The 16322-nt window shown below is 37.0% G+C and overlaps 1 protein-coding gene across 2 annotated transcripts in view; it reads right to left on the bottom strand.

The window, feature by feature from the left end:
• Positions 1 to 16322, bottom strand: part of LOC139731908 (cytochrome P450 4V2-like) — a 61052-nt gene that overhangs the window by 8515 nt on the left and 36215 nt on the right. The window contains exons 1-7 of one of the 2 annotated variants that reach the window (XM_071642781.1): positions 10011 to 10318; positions 7819 to 8034; positions 6658 to 6776; positions 5716 to 5801; positions 5210 to 5403; positions 2507 to 2576; positions 1600 to 1726 (exon numbers count right to left, since the gene is read on the bottom strand). In XM_071642781.1, coding sequence (XP_071498882.1) covers positions 1600 to 1726; positions 2507 to 2576; positions 5210 to 5403; positions 5716 to 5801; positions 6658 to 6776; positions 7819 to 7990 — 768 coding nt within the window. In that variant the 5' untranslated portion in view covers positions 7991 to 8034; positions 10011 to 10318. Of the gene's footprint in view, positions 1 to 1599; positions 1727 to 2506; positions 2577 to 5209; positions 5404 to 5715; positions 5802 to 6657; positions 6777 to 7818; positions 8035 to 10010; positions 10319 to 16322 lie in introns of those variants that run through there. The other variant, XM_071642783.1, reaches the window with a different exon arrangement.

The raw sequence follows: 16322 nt of genomic DNA, 5'->3' as shown, positions 1-16322 counted from the left end.
GTGATTCACTTGGTTCATAGGAGAGCTGATGCGTCACAGACTGCAGGTGGTTGGACCATAGGGTAATCCTTCGACCGTGGACGGTGCCATCAAGGGATTCGGTTGAATGGAGAAAACTGCGTCTGGATTTGAGTCTCTTTTTAGCAGGTTCACGATTGTAGAGTGGGTGGCGAGGGTTAACTTCTTGCTTGGTTTTCTCCATCTGTGCTGAGACCTCTCGCCTGATGTGTGGTGGGGCAATACCACACAGTAAGTAAAGGTCATCTACTCTTGTTGGTCGCAGACATCCAGAGATGGCTCTGCAAGCTGCATTCAGGACTGGGTCGATCTTTGCTGCATGGGATGACCTACACCAGACAGGGGCTGCATACTCGGCAGTGGAGAAGCATAGAGCAAGAGCTGTGGTGCGGATAGTTTTGGCATCTGTTCCCCATCTTGTATTAGCAAGCTTCTTCAATATGCTGTTCCTTGCTCCAGCTTTCGCCTTTGTCTTGGCAATGTGCTCCTTGTAAGTAAGGGAACGATCCAGTGTGACACCTAGATAGATCGGCTTATTGGTGTGTTTAAGCCATTTTCCATACCATCTGACCCTCAGTTGTCGGTTAGCATCTCTGTTCTTAAGGTGGAAGACGCTAAGTTGAGTCTTCTCCGGGTTTGCACGTAGGTGATTTGCGGCATAGTAAGGAGTTAGACCTGCCAGAGCATCACTGAGTGCTTTTTCCACCTCTTCAAAGGATTGCTTCTGTGAGGCAATGCAGAGATCATCAGCATACAGGTAGCTCCTTGTATTTGGATGAATTGGTTGGTCATTCGTGTAGATGTTGAAAAGAAGCGGGGCAAGGACGCTTCCTTGCGGGAGACCGTTTTTCTGTCTCCGCCATCTGCTGCGGGTACCATTCAGATTCACATAGAACCGCCGGTTTGAAAGCAGGTTCTGGATCAATTGTGTCAGCTTGACATCCTTGGTCATCTCGAAGACTTTCCTTGTAAGAATCCTATGGTTCACTGTATCGTAGGCCGCAGAGAGGTCAACAAAAGCTGCTCCAGTTATCAGCCCTTCCTCAAACCCATCTTCGATGTACTGTGTGAGATTCGACAGTTGGCCAGTACAGGACTTTCCTGGCCTGAAGCCTGCCTGCTCGGGAATGAGGAGCTCATCTACAAAGGGGGCGATACGGTTGAGTAAGAGCCTTTCAAGGAGCTTGTACGTGTGGCAGAGCAGGGAGATAGGTCTGTAACTCTTTGAGCTGGCTGGGTCTTTGCCTGGTTTGAGTAAGGCGACTACTCTGGATTTCCTCCATAGCTCTGGCAAGGTGTTGTCACTCAGACATTTGTTCAGCATGTCAAGCAGCCACTGGAGTGCAACAGGTCCAAGATGTTTGATCTGCTCACAGAGGATATCATCTAATCCAGCTGCCTTATTACTCTTCATTGCTTTGGTAGCACCACAATGCGCGACTCTAAACGTTGGTCAGCCAATAGTGGCACATTGCATTGTAAAGACGTCGTAGAAACCCTTAATTTAAAAAAAAAGTTATATCCAAAGGATTTTGCAGACCCCAAAAAGTAATTTTTGAGCTGCTATTCAGATGATCTTACCGATCTGGTTGTTCCGTGGAGTATTTCCAAGTACTTCTTCTGGCGTGCTCCAGTTTTCGTCAGTCGGAAGATTGGGTCATACCACAACAACGGGGATTTGAATCTCATTAAGATTATCTCTGACATTCTTAAGGAGCAACACACACATAAACAAACCCCAAAACGTTGCGGAAAGATAGAGGAAAAAAAGAGAAGAAAAATTGTTAGGGGAAATGGAGAAAAGAATCAATGAAATAAATAATTTGCACCACTGTATTTTTTTTTTACAGTGTAAGCTTTAGATCAGTACACTGTACTGAAAATAAATTTCCCCCTTGAAAGAAAAAGCAGTCATAATAATATGAGTCATTATGTTCGCAAATATAAGTATAGGCAGGTAAATTGTTTACTTTGCACAGAGTACCCCGAAAACAAAAGAGAACACAATGGAATGCATGGACCTTCTGGAGCAAAAATTGTCAGTGAGTTTTCTGTATTAAAGAACTGTTATGACCATCCTTATATTGTTAGTATCGTTTTTGTCAGCATTGGGTGAATTTACATTGTCTACATCATTTGTAGTCATTTTTGCTTTAAAAAAATCATAAATCAGACCGCACAGAGGCAACACTACATCGCTGCATCGTATTCAGTCAATCTCTTTGAACAATAATCTTATAGTGAATTGATTATTAGGTTCAATTCGATGTGAATAATTCAATGATAGTGACAGAATGATACTGGCATTTATAATTGTAATCAAATGAGTAGTGGGGATTTGTTTAAGTTCCAGAGGAGTGGAGAATGTGATTCCGTTTCAAATGAAAACTGAAGTAAATGATATGTCCTTCGGGCTCAAAACGCAATCAACAGGATAACAAGATACATTACATACTCAAGACAATGAAATTTTGATTAATTTGATTACCCTTGAACGGCACGGACGTATTCGTTGTTACTGTTTCCCTGTGCGTTAATGTGTTTCCCCATGGCCGTGTCTGCAATCATATGGACATTAAACATGAGCAAGATGAACACATTCTTGGTAGAGATTACTGGGTAATCTTACCGCAATGATTAAAATTCGTCTAAGCTCCTTTGCGCAGATATTTTATATGGGCTTCCTTGCGGAGACATCAATATGAGCTGCCTCGTAGCGACATTATAATTTATGGTAACATCTAATATTCATGTTTGATATTTTTAAGATTTATCATGATTTGACTTATGTCATTATTATCTGGGGCAAATTATTTGTTTTACAGAGCCCCATTTTTCTCTCTAGTTAAGGAGCTACCTCATGAACAGGAGCTACCTCATGAACAGGAAACAATATGTCTCTCTAAATGGTTGTAATTCACAAATGTTAAATATTAAATGTGGGGTGCCACAGGGAAGTTTATTAGGTCCATTGTTGTTTAATGTTTACATAAATGATTTTTGTAGATCATCAGATGTTCTTTCTTTTATTCTCTTTGCAGATGACTCAAATCTATTTTTTCACGCAATAATCTTCTTACCCTTGTTAATACAATGAATTCAGAATCAGAAAATGTTGCCCAGTGGATAAAAGCAAATAAGTTATCTCTTAATCTTCAAAAAAACAAAATATATGCTTTTTAGTAATTCTACTGAGGCATTACCTGTTGACATTGTTTTAGATGGTACTCCACTCGAAAATGTTTCCCATGTAAAATTTCTTGGAATAACAGTTGACAATAAGCTTTTCATGGAAATTTCATATTGTCAGTATATGTAAAATTATTTCACGTAATATTGGTAAAATCAATAAGCTTGAGTTTTGTTTTCCTTTGTCGTCCCTGCTTGTACTATATTCATCCTTATATTGCCATATTTAAATTACGGTATTATCGCGTGGGGAAATACATATAAAACATTTTTAAATAAATTACTTTTATTGCAAAAGAAATCACTCCGTATCATATGTCATACTGCATTTTTGTTCCATACTGACCCACTATTTTATGAGTATAGAATATTGAAAATTAATGATTTGTATTTGTTTAAGTGAGGACAATTTATGCATAATTATAACAAAAATAATCTTCCAAATATATTCGAAACAATGTTTCAAAGAAATCAATCCGTTCACAATTATCCAACAAGGCGATCAAATGACTTCCATTTGCCATTTCTGAGAACTTTGTTGACTCAAAACACATTCATCTACGATGGGCCAAAGTATTGGAATTCACTTCACAACAATATTACAACAGCTCAATCTCTGAACTCCTTCAAGAATAAATTTAAATCATTTTTATTGAAATCTTACAACATCCAACCGAGTTAGTTTCCCTTTATCATCTCAGTCAAGTCATCATTCTTTTTTACATAAGTCCTCCTTATAATTATGTTCCTGTCTGTGTTCTGAATATAACGATGTGTCTATTCTCTCTTTCTCCTGCATTCTTACCAACATAATTAAGTATAAAAAAAATGTTTTGCATTATATTTAATCCAGCTTGTATTTCATCACTTATTTTACATTATGGAATCTATATTGCTTGCGTCCACAATGGCACGTGCTGTAGTTCCCCCTTTTTTCATTTTTTCCTTTTTTTTTCTCTCTTTTTTTTTCTCTTTTTTCCCCTTTTCTCTCTTTTTCTCTTCCCAATCATCCTGATGGCAGTTGACATCAGTTCGTTTTATTTTGTTTTATATTACTGTCTTGTGTATTTTCTGAGGGCCCCATATCGTACAAGCTCTGCTTCTTAGTGGGACCCTCCACTTCCATCCTCATCCTTAGTTGACTTGTATTATACGCTTTATGTATATATTAACAAAACTGTAATTGCATTTTTTTTTTTCATCTACTTCTCATTTTCATATGTACCTTGTCAGATTACATTCTGCAAGTATTACAAATATCCTGTACATATGCAATGTATATAATTTCTTTGTTTATTTGATGGAAGTGAAAATAAAGTTGAATCTTGAATCTTGAATCTTGAATCTTGAATCTTGAATCTTGAATCTCTCTTCTCCTCTTTAAAACACAACAACAACAACTACGGGCTCTTAATTTTAGGTGCCATTTCGAGCCTATCACAAAGTAGCGGCAACGATACCTACATACCAACACACGTTTTTTACACTGAAAGAGCTAAACCGTTTTGAAATAATTTGCTTTAAAAAAAATCTAGTGACAGTCTTTTGACATTGATGGGCTTTGATCCCCACTTTAGGAATAGTTCGCAGTATAACATTATATTGTGCAATCCACCAAGAATTGATTTCATTTGTTAATTGTTTGTCAATGAAACTTTGTTTCTGAAAATGTATTATGTAACTGTCTTATATATGCCCTTCACGGGGATATCACACATATTTATATACTGTATATACGAACATACCCAACATGTGTGTTTGTGTGAGTGTATGCAAACATATATGTTGATACAAAAGTCACGTAAATTAGATTGAAATGTTCCGCAATATAAACACGGACTTTATTAGTGTATGGTTCCAAAGCGAATGGTGTCGTATTTCATTTCGACAGCATGCCCTTTCAGATCGTGCTACTTTCCTTAATTCTCCACAAAGCTGCACTGTAAAATTTGCAGATGTGATGAAATACAATTGACCTCTTTCTTCTGCTGTCAGAACTTACCACATATAACGTCGAGGGCGCTATAAGCTATTAGCGGGAAGATGTTGACAGGGTCACTTTTGTCTGCAAACGCGTCCAGCTTCTCGGCCAAGATGTTGCTCTGCTCGTTGAAAACATCCATGAAGTTTTGAAGGATGGAAAAGTGAAAAGCTGGTGTTAACATCTTACGGCGGTGGAACCACTTCTTTCCGGAACTGAGTGGGTATTTCATCATGAAAAGCAAACAAACAAACACAAAATGTTTAGATATCTGTGTTGCCTATCCTAGTTTCAAGTCATACACATCCACTTCGGAAATATGATCCAAACTTGTTGTTTTGATCTAGAAAATCCTAGTGTCATGTTTTAATGAACTAAACTGGAGTTCACATGAGTCTGTTCTACATCAGACTAAGAGACGAATACATCCAAGTCAGCAGCAATCTTCTCTACCAAAATTAAAAGTTTAACTTCGGTGTTTTTGTTTTCACATTCCATAAGTGTGCTTAAATTGTCTGCCGTCGTACCTGAGAAGTAATCCGAGACCGAGCCATGGTTTCATGAAATCGTAGCCGAATCCCTTGTCCATGTGACGGCTGTTGTTCAAGATTGCCTGTTTGGAAATGAGAATCGTTAAAAATTGCTTTTATTTATTAGCGCTAAACCACTGATATAAACTTTAATGAATTAATTTGATGAACACAACAATTGCCTGATGAACCATTCATTCACCAGGCATTCATTCTAACTTTTCTTTTGGCGCTTGTCCAAGACTTTTTGGAAAAAAGACAATGTGATAGCAAAACAAAATAGACAACAGAATGACAGCTAGCGCATTTTACACCAGAGATATCCATTTGCATTTTGTGTAGTAAACATATTTATACAGTGCTTGGTATGGGCAATACCTCATGCCAGATTATTTTCGTTTTGAGTATTGACCCTCGAGAGAACGTATACACACTCGCTAGGCTATTCTACCAGTATCTATCTATAGATATAAAATAGGGTATATTATATATATATATATATATATATATATATATATATTTATATATATATATATATATTTATCTATTTATATTATGGCTACATTACACAGAATGTATATATGTTACCAATAATAAAAGAGAAACGCGAAAGCTGGAAGGTCATTTTATCATTATGTTAATTTACTGAAATCTTGTTGGGAATCCTCGTGTTTAACGACAAATAGATATCTAGGAATCAGTTTTGGGCACGGTGTACCAAGTCTTTTTTCACAAGATGTTCACAGAAAACCCATAGCATCTTTTAACTTTTATATAGATTATATATATATATATATATATATATATATATGATAAGATTATGGCATTTTGGTCAGGGATCATGAAGTCTTTTATAATCATAGGCGACCTGTCTCTCCAATGTGTATATATATTCTGATTTTGGTTGTAAGAGGGAAACATGAAACCTTTTAAACTTACTTCCACGTGTTTTGCTGCGTATATGCTAAGAGATGGCTTGAGGCCGAGCCAAAATCTGACGATTCCTCCCGTTTTCTGGCGATATTCATTGAACACTGTGTTATTGTGCACGAAGAACTCTTTCGGAGGAAAAGAAAAGTCTTCGTGATGCACACTGAACAATGCTGAATAAACACACCTTTTCATTACAACGCATGTTTCATATACATGTATCTGGTACGTTTGAGGGTGAAATGGCACCAACTTCACAAGAGAATGAAACGAAAATGTATTTGTGGATGAAGTGAATGCAGAATAATCATTACAGCAGAAACATTTATAACATAGATACTTTTATAGAACATCAGACAGTCCGTTGAAAAGTTATTAGTTTCTGTACGGCAATTGCTGAGTGAGAAATTTACAAAATGTCATGACGTCACGAATGGACACCGACATTAAGATGTAAACCAGAAAATTCAACATTATACTTTCAATTTTGGCCTAATGACATTGCACTTGACTTACTTCTTTCAGAAAGTAGAGAGCACGGGGAAATAATATGAACCTCAACGTACGTCAGTAACAAATCACTGGAATATGTCCCTTTTATAAAAGACGACATTTTATTGCATTCCCTTGAAGATTTTAGTAGTATATCGTTTTCCAAACGTGCCGTCATAATCAGTGTAATCTTCCAACTCAGCGATGGCTACACCAAACTTTAAAAATGAATCACTTTTGAACGGATTGTTTGATAGTGGTCACATTTTCACTAAAGTGTTGTAATATTGTTGCATTTACTCAATCCATCTATTATGGAGTTATGTTTCATTCCCCTTTGAGAAAAACACTGGGCTACAGGATATACTTAGTGACATTACTGCAGTGATGATCACGACAGTATCATCCACTGGAAATATGCTTACAAGAATGAAACGAAACTTTGCTAGAATAGATTAGGCGCTTGAGGGTTGGGGTTTCCTGTGTTTTTTCCCAACATGGTCTCCAGTATTTCATTATTGCAATTAATAAAGATATGTTTCAGTTTATGAGTTTTGCTTTGTTAATTTTCAGGAACACAGGAATACTTAGTAACGCTGAAAGAATAAAAAAGAGGAAAATTGATTTTGTTCCTGTACATACAGCGATGCCAATTCGATCCCGACTAGTCATACATACCTCTTGAATCTGTGCTGAACTGGTGAGTGTTGCCGATTATTGGCAGAGCTGGAGGTCCTTGAAATTTGCTGATCAGTAGGTAAATGCGAATGAACTTGGCCATATAGTAAACTATAATTGTCGTCACAACGAAAATAGCAGCAAGAATCCCTATGCCTAGTCCAGCTGCCATGGTTAGTAGTTTCGTAGCCTTTCGCGTCCCTCAAGTGTTTTGCTCTGAAAACAAATGGAAAACACACCAAAGTTTGAGAAGCAATGATAGCTCTCACGAAAGTGGTCATAGAAACAGAATAGTTAAGACTTTTTTGTGTTAATAGTTTGTGTTTTTGTTGTAGTAACAGTAATCATGGTAATAGGCATGAGATAATTTGTCTTGTTGGATTAGTGGCAGAAGAAGCGTCTCTTCATCACGTGTTCATGTAGCGGGGAATGATAATCCCGTTATGTCTTCCTTGTCTCTTTTTAGTTTCTTGGATGCGGCACGAGCTCTTAACTGTTACATTAAGCTAACAAAACTGGGGTTTCAACATGTTTTAATAAATTTTATATTAATCAAAAGAAATATTCATGCTAGTAGTTTGATCTATTCTCTGAATTCTTCAGATATTTTCATTTGGTAAAGTTAAAAAGACATCCATCTATTATATTGACAACTGATTTCTACAAACAGCCTGAACCAAATTGAAGGTTTTATGGAGTTTTTGTGTAAGTTGATTATATTCTCTAAATCATGCCTATGTATGAGCAGCTACATGCACGAAGTTCTATTTGAACGCCTTTCATATAAAATGCGTCATATATCCTTCAAATATACTGTACCCTCCTTTTCTGATTTTTTTTTAATAGAGGGAAATCAGCAAAGTCTCACAAGTATATCCCACAACCCTCAAGTACAGCACTAACCAGAGATTGCTCCCCCCCCCCCCACCCATGTATTGTATGTCATATTTTGCAGAGCCCCGGGTTGGAGCTAATTCATTACATTGCATTAGCGCCAATAGGGCACACCCGGTGAAGTGGTCCCACCTTACGCCGAGGTGGATCCCATGGAAGACCAGATCAATTGGCTATACCTTAATGGTTTACTTTTGCTGGACTGTATATGTGAGATTATTGTGTGTCAGTTTGTCTTTAAATTGATGCATTGCCATAAATGTGGTTAGTGTTGAGGAGTTGTCGGCATGCAGTATCATCAAGAAATATGATTGGATTGTCGTGTTGTTTGGATGCACTGCTGATTAGATCTTGCAATTTAAAATTCATTGAGATGAAAAAAAGAATACATGAACAGATAACAATGTAGAACCTTTAAACAATCTTCTGCTTATGCATTGTATATAATTGTCCTGTTTATTTGATGGAAATGAAAATAAATTTTGACACTGAACCTTGAACCTCCAAAAATCATAATTACACTAGGACCTATATGTAAGCCTTCATTGGTTGTGTATGCCCTTTTTCCTTTCTTAAAAAAGTCTACTCCGTTTTCCTCGTGAAATGGATTGCACAAAGTAGGCACCTGATCGCCTGAAAATGAAATTGAATGTTCCAAACAAGCTCATCGGGACTATCACATGACTATCGCGTGATTTTCAATGCACGAGTAGGATATGCAATGCTCGCATTTTGAAATTGAACACACAAGCGTGAATTTGATTTGACGGAAATAAAACAGAACTCCCATGAATTGAATTGATCGCTCGGATGCTGAATTTAAACGCCGAAATATTTTCGCATGCGTGCGCTGTGTGTATTTGAATTTTTACATTTATGAATTGGAATGACAAAAATACGAAATTGACCGGCAAATCCTATATTAGGCCCTACATGTATTCAGACATACTGCGCTGCAATAATGCCATTTCATTGTAGTAATGCAAGGGTTTTTGTGTGTTTGTTTGTTTGTTTGTGGTTTTTTGTTTGTTTGTGGTTTTTTCTTTTGTGGATAAATGCCGTGTAGACAGAAGACTGCATATGAGATGAAATAATAAGAATATGGGAATCTTATGAAATTGAGATTCTATGCATAATGTTTATAAAATCATCAAAATGCAGGGACAAAGCTCGATACGTATATGCTGTTGTTGCGGGGACTCTTGTTATTGTGAGATCAGTCGCGGTTATTCCTCTTGTACTACATGCTTAAATACCGGCATGATTATGATGTATGTGTGCAGCTAATGTATACTTACCAATAAACAGCTCGGTATAAGAAGTCACAAGACGAAGTATTGTCATGAGTCGCTCACGGATCTAACAGTGGTTCTCATCCAGTCAAACAATCTCTACTTCAGGAAAACTAGTAATATCTGTCTCTCAGTATATACATGTACCATATACCCGCCGCTAGTCTTCCGATAAGTCGCCAATGCAAACTTTTTTCTTTCACTGGATGTAACCAGCACAATACTTTTGTCGTTTCTCGTATCAGAGAAAAATCATATGAATGAAAATAAAGTCTATTTTCGCAGATGGATATGAGCAACAAATAAAAGAAGAAAACTGGTACTTTATTCTTAGAATCCTGGCAGCCTCTCGAGGCGGAGCATATCACCCTCGATGGACATTGTACCTCTGAGCTCTTTTTCGTCTTCGCAGGCATTAGGAAAAAAATATCTTACACATTAATCATATACTTATAACTTATAAAGGCTGGCATTTTTATTGTGGATTAAAGTCCACCAATGACTGAGCATTTTTCAAGTGCAAATATACTATAAATGTAAGTTTTGTTTTTTTCCCCTAAAGTAACCCACTTCGTCTTTACGTTTTTTTGAATCTTAAGAAATGCCAATTCTCTGTAAGCATATCGAAGACTTTTAAGGGAAAGTTTTTTTCTTTAATGCTTAAAAGTTTTTGGTCGTTATACTATTCAGTGACTAGTTATATACTGGACAGTTATAATTATGATATACTAGTGATCATTCTTGCAAACGCCAGGAAACTGATATGTGAACAGTAGCTGATATCGGACAGATAGAATTACAATATGCCAGTTAAAAAGTGTATTGAAATTTATAGATTATTTCCCGCTATCAAAGGACCTAGCAAAAGTTGGTGAGAGATCGAGGCCCCTCCCCCCCCCCCTAAAAAAAAATCCTTGGACAAATTAATGCAACTTTCACGTGACCAGTGACGTTCACCATATTACCGGCAGCCCCGTTTGTCCAAGTCGTGCAGCTGCACTATGGGGGTTTTGGCCATTTCTGTTCTTATTGTATTCAGATTTTTCAATAGGTCTTGCAAAGATTTTTCACGGTCTCTCATGGTACCTGTGACGGATTGTAGGGGGAAGGGGACTCCCGAGTCACGGAGTGCTCAAAGGCGCGCAATACGATTCGACCTGAGGCCTACTTATAGGCCTACCAAAGTCAGTATACCTGCACTCCATGTCAGTGTTCCACGTTCTGATCGAGGTCTGACAAGGGTTGGATGGTCTTGAAAGCCTTTCTAGCATAAAACGTGTACACTTAACACTTTTGGCACGCGTTGTTTCCATGCAAGCATAAGATGTCTTCCAAGCATGAATAACACCACTTTGTATATTCTTATTTGCTTCGTGTGTCAGGGCTTTTCTGAAGCATAGCTTTTCCTTTTTAGTCCATGGGCCAAGACCCGAAAAATGGGTTGTTGGTACCACCTGAGGTGTCAGTTTGTTTGTCGGGCATTGTCAAGCTATGATAGCATTTCAAAAAGAGTAGCTTAGTCATAATAAATGATTTTTAAACCAATTTGGTCTCGTTTTTATATCCCTATACTTCTGAATCGAAACTAACCGCTATACAATTTACAAAGAAGAGCAGTCTTCCGTATGTCCACAGGTGTTCTGTTGTAAACGCGGTACGCTTAGTCTTTATTCAAGGCAGCGAAGGGAATATCTATAGGGTTATGATGTCCACAGCTGTCACGCGGTGCGCTTAGTCTTTATCTAGACCAATGTACCGTTATCATATCTAAAGTTCCTCATAAAAGGGATTATCTATACTGTTTTTATACTACCCTCTCAACAAATACATCAGTTTTAAACAAAAATCACTCTGTTCATTTACAATATTATTCATTATAATGTTTTGTAGTGTACCGGTACATTGTTTTTGCATTATCTTTTATTGTTGGATGGAAATAAAGCGACATTGGCGTGGTATTAGCGTTTTTACCGTAACGTTTTTGCCGGAAAATGATAAATAATTGAAAAATACGGTAAAATTCACGAGGAATTGCTTTTGTTGTTGTTGTTGTTGTTTTTTTTTTTTAGATAGAAGGATATACACTGTATCATAAGCTTTGGATGTTCCCTTCGCCGTCTAGAATAAAGACTAAGCGCTGTGGACATCATAACCTTTGGATATTCCCTTCGCTGCCTTGAATAAAGACTAAGCGCACCGCGTTTACAACAGAACACCTGTGAACATACCATAGAACTGCATTTTACAGGTCTATGGAACATACAGAAGATAGTGCTCATCTTTGTATAGCGGTTAGTTTCGATTCAGAAGTATAGGGATGTAACAACGAGACCAAATTGGTTAAAAAAAACATTTATTATGAGTAAGCTACTCATTTGGAAATGCGCTCATAGCTTGATAAGCATATCTATGCCCGACAAACAAAATGACACCAAAAAGGTTTTGCCACCTCAGGTGGTACCAATATCTGGCCTGGCCCATGGACTATTTCCCCTTAAAGCTTGGTATCTTTCTTCGCAATGATCTCCCGCTGTAAACTGTCGTATGATTTGGGGAAACGCGGGGAAAATACGTATTGATAAAATTCAGAAATTATCAAAATAGAGCACTAAGAGTTGCTATGAATGTTAAATAGAGATTTTCAATTGAAGCATTTATTTGATTTGATACAGAAAAAAATAAAGTTAAAGATAAAGAAAGAAAGAAAGAAGTGATAAACAGTTATTGTATGTAATGTATAGAATTGTAAATAAGACCATGCCACAAATTCTATGCAATTTATTTCCATTCAAGCACTGTACGCCTACTTATGTACTGAGAAAAGGAATACTGAAACTAGACGTATCTCACCCGAGAACTAATTTCAAGAAACGTTGTATAGCATATCGAGCAATGTGTCGAGGTGTCAAATTATGGAATAATTCATCAAGTGATGTAAAGCAAACTGTATCCCTTTTTATATCTAAAAATAAGGTAGAAAAACTATTTAGCAATTCTTTGCGTTGAATGAATTGTAACATTGTGCATCAATCATTTTCGTTTTTTCTGTACGCATCTTAATTCCCATTTTCTTTATGTAATACGCATGCTTTTGTATGTTTTGCTTTTGCTTGTTTGTTTGTTTTGGTTTTTTGTTTCGTTTCCTATACCATGTATAAAATGTTGTATTTTGTAATTGTGTGGTTTCTAAATTACACGGACTCAGAGAAGAACAGCTATTTGCTGAAGTGAGTGACCCGTGGTAAAATAAAATAAACTCATACGCACACGCACACGCCAAACTCGAGCTGTACCAAATCGCTAAATTTCAGGTCTAAAAATACAAAATCCGACTCCCACCCACACCCTCCTCCTTCGCTCCGCTCCCTTGCACATATTTTTCCAAGTTTCACCCCCTCCCCCAAGTGAAAACAAATGGACACCCCTAAATTGCTATGTGCACATAACCGATGCCAATGATTACCAAAGTTCTGTGGAATGAGTCGCCACTTTCTTTCTTTTTTTGCAAGCGAAATGCTTGCTTTGTATCCCCCATATTATAAACAATTAATTATTAATCATCGTAATATCAATATTAATATCATATTTGGCGTCTTGTGTTTTTTCATACGTCAAGGGAAATATCTTGTTAATAAATATGGCCCACCAATAATCAATGATGCAAAACATCAATATCATGATACTTTGAGGTCATTTACCTCTCAAGGTCATCGAGGTCAAAGATAGAATCCTGTCTTCGGAATATACGAAGACAATTCCACTATTCAAATTCATGGAATTTTTCCATCGAGATGTTTTCATTGCAGCTGATTGACAAAGTTGCCCTACATCGACGTAAATAAGGACTGAATTGCACTATTTTAGTAGTTGCCATGTTATTCTATCATGGCCACTACTAAAACACTGATCAATTCAGTGCTTATTTACGTCGATGTAGGGCAATCTGTCAATCAGTTAATATTTCATTATTGTAAAACAGATATGCCTGTTATGTACATCTTCACCATGTTTATCATTAAAGAATGACATCACATATCAATATTATGGTAATTTAAGGTCATTTTACCTCTAAAGGTCACCAGAGGTCAAAGGTAGAACCTGCCTGTGCTCTCTGGAATATGAAGACAATTTCATTGTAAAAAAGATATGCTTGATTTGTACAACTTAACCATGTTCATCATTAACTTATGACATCGCAGATCAATATTTTTTGGTCATTAACCTCTTAAGGTCATCAGAGGTCAAAGGTAGAAACATGTCAATGCACTCAGTCAGACCGCAGCACCTATGCTAGTTGTTCCCCAGACTTTGATCTTTATTTTGTTAGCAAATTAGCGTATAATATCGGTTCTGATCATGACGTTATAATCGGTTGAATTTAGGTAAATTTCACCTGCTTTTCGGGGAAGATTTTGCCATCTACAGTTCGTTTTTGGTCCCTGACCCGATGAAGAAACTGTTGTTTCTGATTTTGACTTTTTCGTAGAGAAGAAACTTAGATGCTCATCATATATTGGAGCCAAGGAGACGCAAGCACGTTTTATACTAGTTTTTCCGTTATGAAGTGTCTATAAAATTCACTCCTAAACCGGAAGAATGTTCCACACAAAGTGTACAGTGGCGCGAAAGGGTGTAATTTCGGCGACTAGCGCGCGCTGGACCAAACTTCTAGTCTGTAGTTCACGCGTACCACGTGTAGAAAATCGTGTATTGTTACGGCTGCTAGTCTGTGAACTGTCTGTGCTGTGGAGGGTAGACTGTGCTCGTCAGCGTAAAACACAGGCATACGTTACCGTAATATATCGTTTTAACAATGTTACTACAAATTGTAGTAATAATGATTGTGAAGATAAAGCCTACTAGTAATTAGAACTACGTTTTACTAGCAAAACGGCGATCAGACGGTGTGATTGGCACAACATTTTGATCTATTTAGGCCAGCTTAGCGCAGGCCAGGTACAATTTCTGCATTACGGCATTCAAGTCGAAACTAACTACTGTACTACTTTTTTTTTCTTTACAGCTGTTATGGCAATTTAATTATGTCAAAATATAAAGCCATGCACAACAGTAGTAGTGCAGTGATGCCATGACAATATCAAATGCATATGGTCCTTGAAAATCAAACTGATCATCCAATACTGGGATAGAAAAATATGTATGTTTTTGTATGCTACATATGAATATGTTTATATTTGTATCTGCATTTTGATTTTTGCTGTTTGTTCGATCCCATGTGTGTGCTGAACCCGCTATAGATTGGAGTAAACATGGTACCAAAAAAATACAAATGTAGCTGTGCTAGTCAAGGACAAGGGTTGGATTCCATGTTGACCAAGTACATCAGTATGTTGTAATTGTGTTGTACAATGTAGGCCCTATACTACTTGTATACATCATTTACTCCAAATGACATTTGCTCTCCCACAAGCAGCTCAGGGTAAAATGAGAGTTATGGGCAGATTATTTCAATCTGTATATGGAAAAAAAAGAGAGAAAATAAAGATCTGAAACTTAGTTTCAAGAAGAGCATTGAAAGACATGTCTGAATGGTATTTGTTATTCCAAAATAAACATACACAATGTATATCCATGTCGCTGATTTTTTTTTTCCTCTCTCCGTTTCTTCTCTTTTCCGGCATGCTTACAACATACCATCTGTCTCTGGATGTGAGGGCATTCTTGAACAGAAAGGAGACTACCTGGTTGTTAATAGGCACCACAGAGTCAATAATCATCCATCACATTGTGGTTCCCTAGTACAAAAGTTTGCAGCTTTAGCAGCACTTTGTTTCATTAATCTGTTTGTGGATTTTATATTTGTGGATAATTTGTTCTTTGACATGTTCGAAGAGATAATGCTCCAGAAACTTTTATGAAATAGACAGAAGACCATCATTTGCTTTGGTATTCCTGTGTAATTTTTTGTTTGTGCAAATTTTATGCTTCTTCAACATTGTGTCATTAATTATTCAAGCATTTTTTTAAACATTTCCAACAACACAACGTGTGGATGAAATGTAATACTCAGTATATGTATAAACCATAGATCCCTGATTTTCATTTTCATCCCTGATTTTCATTTTTTTTAAATCTCTAGGTGTTCATTCAATATCAAGAGCGGAGAATGAACGAGCAGCTGTTGTGTACATGTGATCTGATTTTTTTCCTTTGATCTGATGTGATTCTAATATGTCATTGTTCAAAAGAAATAGAGGTGAAGTTTTGTGTATCTGTGCAGTGTATGTCTATGTTTGTATGTAGGCCTATGTATGTATGTATGTCTGATTATTTATCTGTGCAAAGTGAACACAGTGA

Source organism: Diadema antillarum, unplaced genomic scaffold (genome assembly GCF_040938485.1).
Source record: "Diadema antillarum isolate AM-2024a unplaced genomic scaffold, OU_Dant_1.0 seq00000386_RagTag, whole genome shotgun sequence".
Taxonomy (NCBI): domain Eukaryota; kingdom Metazoa; phylum Echinodermata; class Echinoidea; order Diadematoida; family Diadematidae; genus Diadema; species Diadema antillarum.
Note: the sequence above shows the minus strand (reverse complement) of the source record. Positions and strands in the feature narration are given on the sequence as shown.